Below are 551 nucleotides of genomic sequence, written 5' to 3'. Positions count from 1 at the left end.
ATGCTACCTGTGGGCTGACCTGCCTTCTGTTGTCGTTTTGTTCCAGGAATCCTCCTGCAAGCCAGATAAAAAGATGCCGGTTTCTGTTCCTTCACTGCACTCAAGCAGCACCTTAGCTCTGTCTTCAGAGTCCCAGGGAGGAGCTGGGGCCATCAGTGCCCAGAGCAGAGAACTCTTGGCCCTTGGGACAGCCCCAGCAGCCAGCAGCGCTGGCACTCCTGCTGCTTTCAAGGATGACTCCTTGGATGAGGACTTAATTCATAATCCCACATCTTCCCTCGAAGCAGTCTCTAAGGAACTGGCTGTGCTGAACAGCAGAGCAGGAGGGAGCCCTGACTTCACTCTTTCTGGAGCTCCAAAAGCTCTCCCAGAGAAGATCCCGACTCTTGCATCCTCAGAGGAGAAGAGGACATTTCTGAAGTCCAACCCTTCCCCTACAGCATCCGCTGGCTCCCTTCAGTCTCCTCTAAATTTCCTGGCTGAGCAGGCCCTGGCGTTGGGCCAGTCTTCTCAAGACAAGAAGACAGAGAACTCTAACTACAAGGAGCATT

At 53.5% G+C, this 551-nt stretch overlaps 1 protein-coding gene across 1 annotated transcript in view; it reads left to right on the top strand.

Moving 5' to 3' along the window:
* Positions 1-551, top strand: part of UBN1 (ubinuclein 1) — a 19,161-nt gene that overhangs the window by 13,814 nt on the left and 4,796 nt on the right. Inside the window, exon 13 of the mRNA XM_010134730.1 lies at positions 47-547. Within this exon, the coding sequence (XP_010133032.1) occupies positions 47-547 (501 nt within the window). The remainder of the gene's footprint in view (positions 1-46; positions 548-551) is intronic.

This window comes from Buceros rhinoceros, unplaced genomic scaffold (genome assembly GCF_000710305.1).
Source record: "Buceros rhinoceros silvestris isolate BGI_N320 unplaced genomic scaffold, ASM71030v1 scaffold24054, whole genome shotgun sequence".
Taxonomy (NCBI): domain Eukaryota; kingdom Metazoa; phylum Chordata; class Aves; order Bucerotiformes; family Bucerotidae; genus Buceros; species Buceros rhinoceros.
Note: the sequence above shows the minus strand (reverse complement) of the source record. Positions and strands in the feature narration are given on the sequence as shown.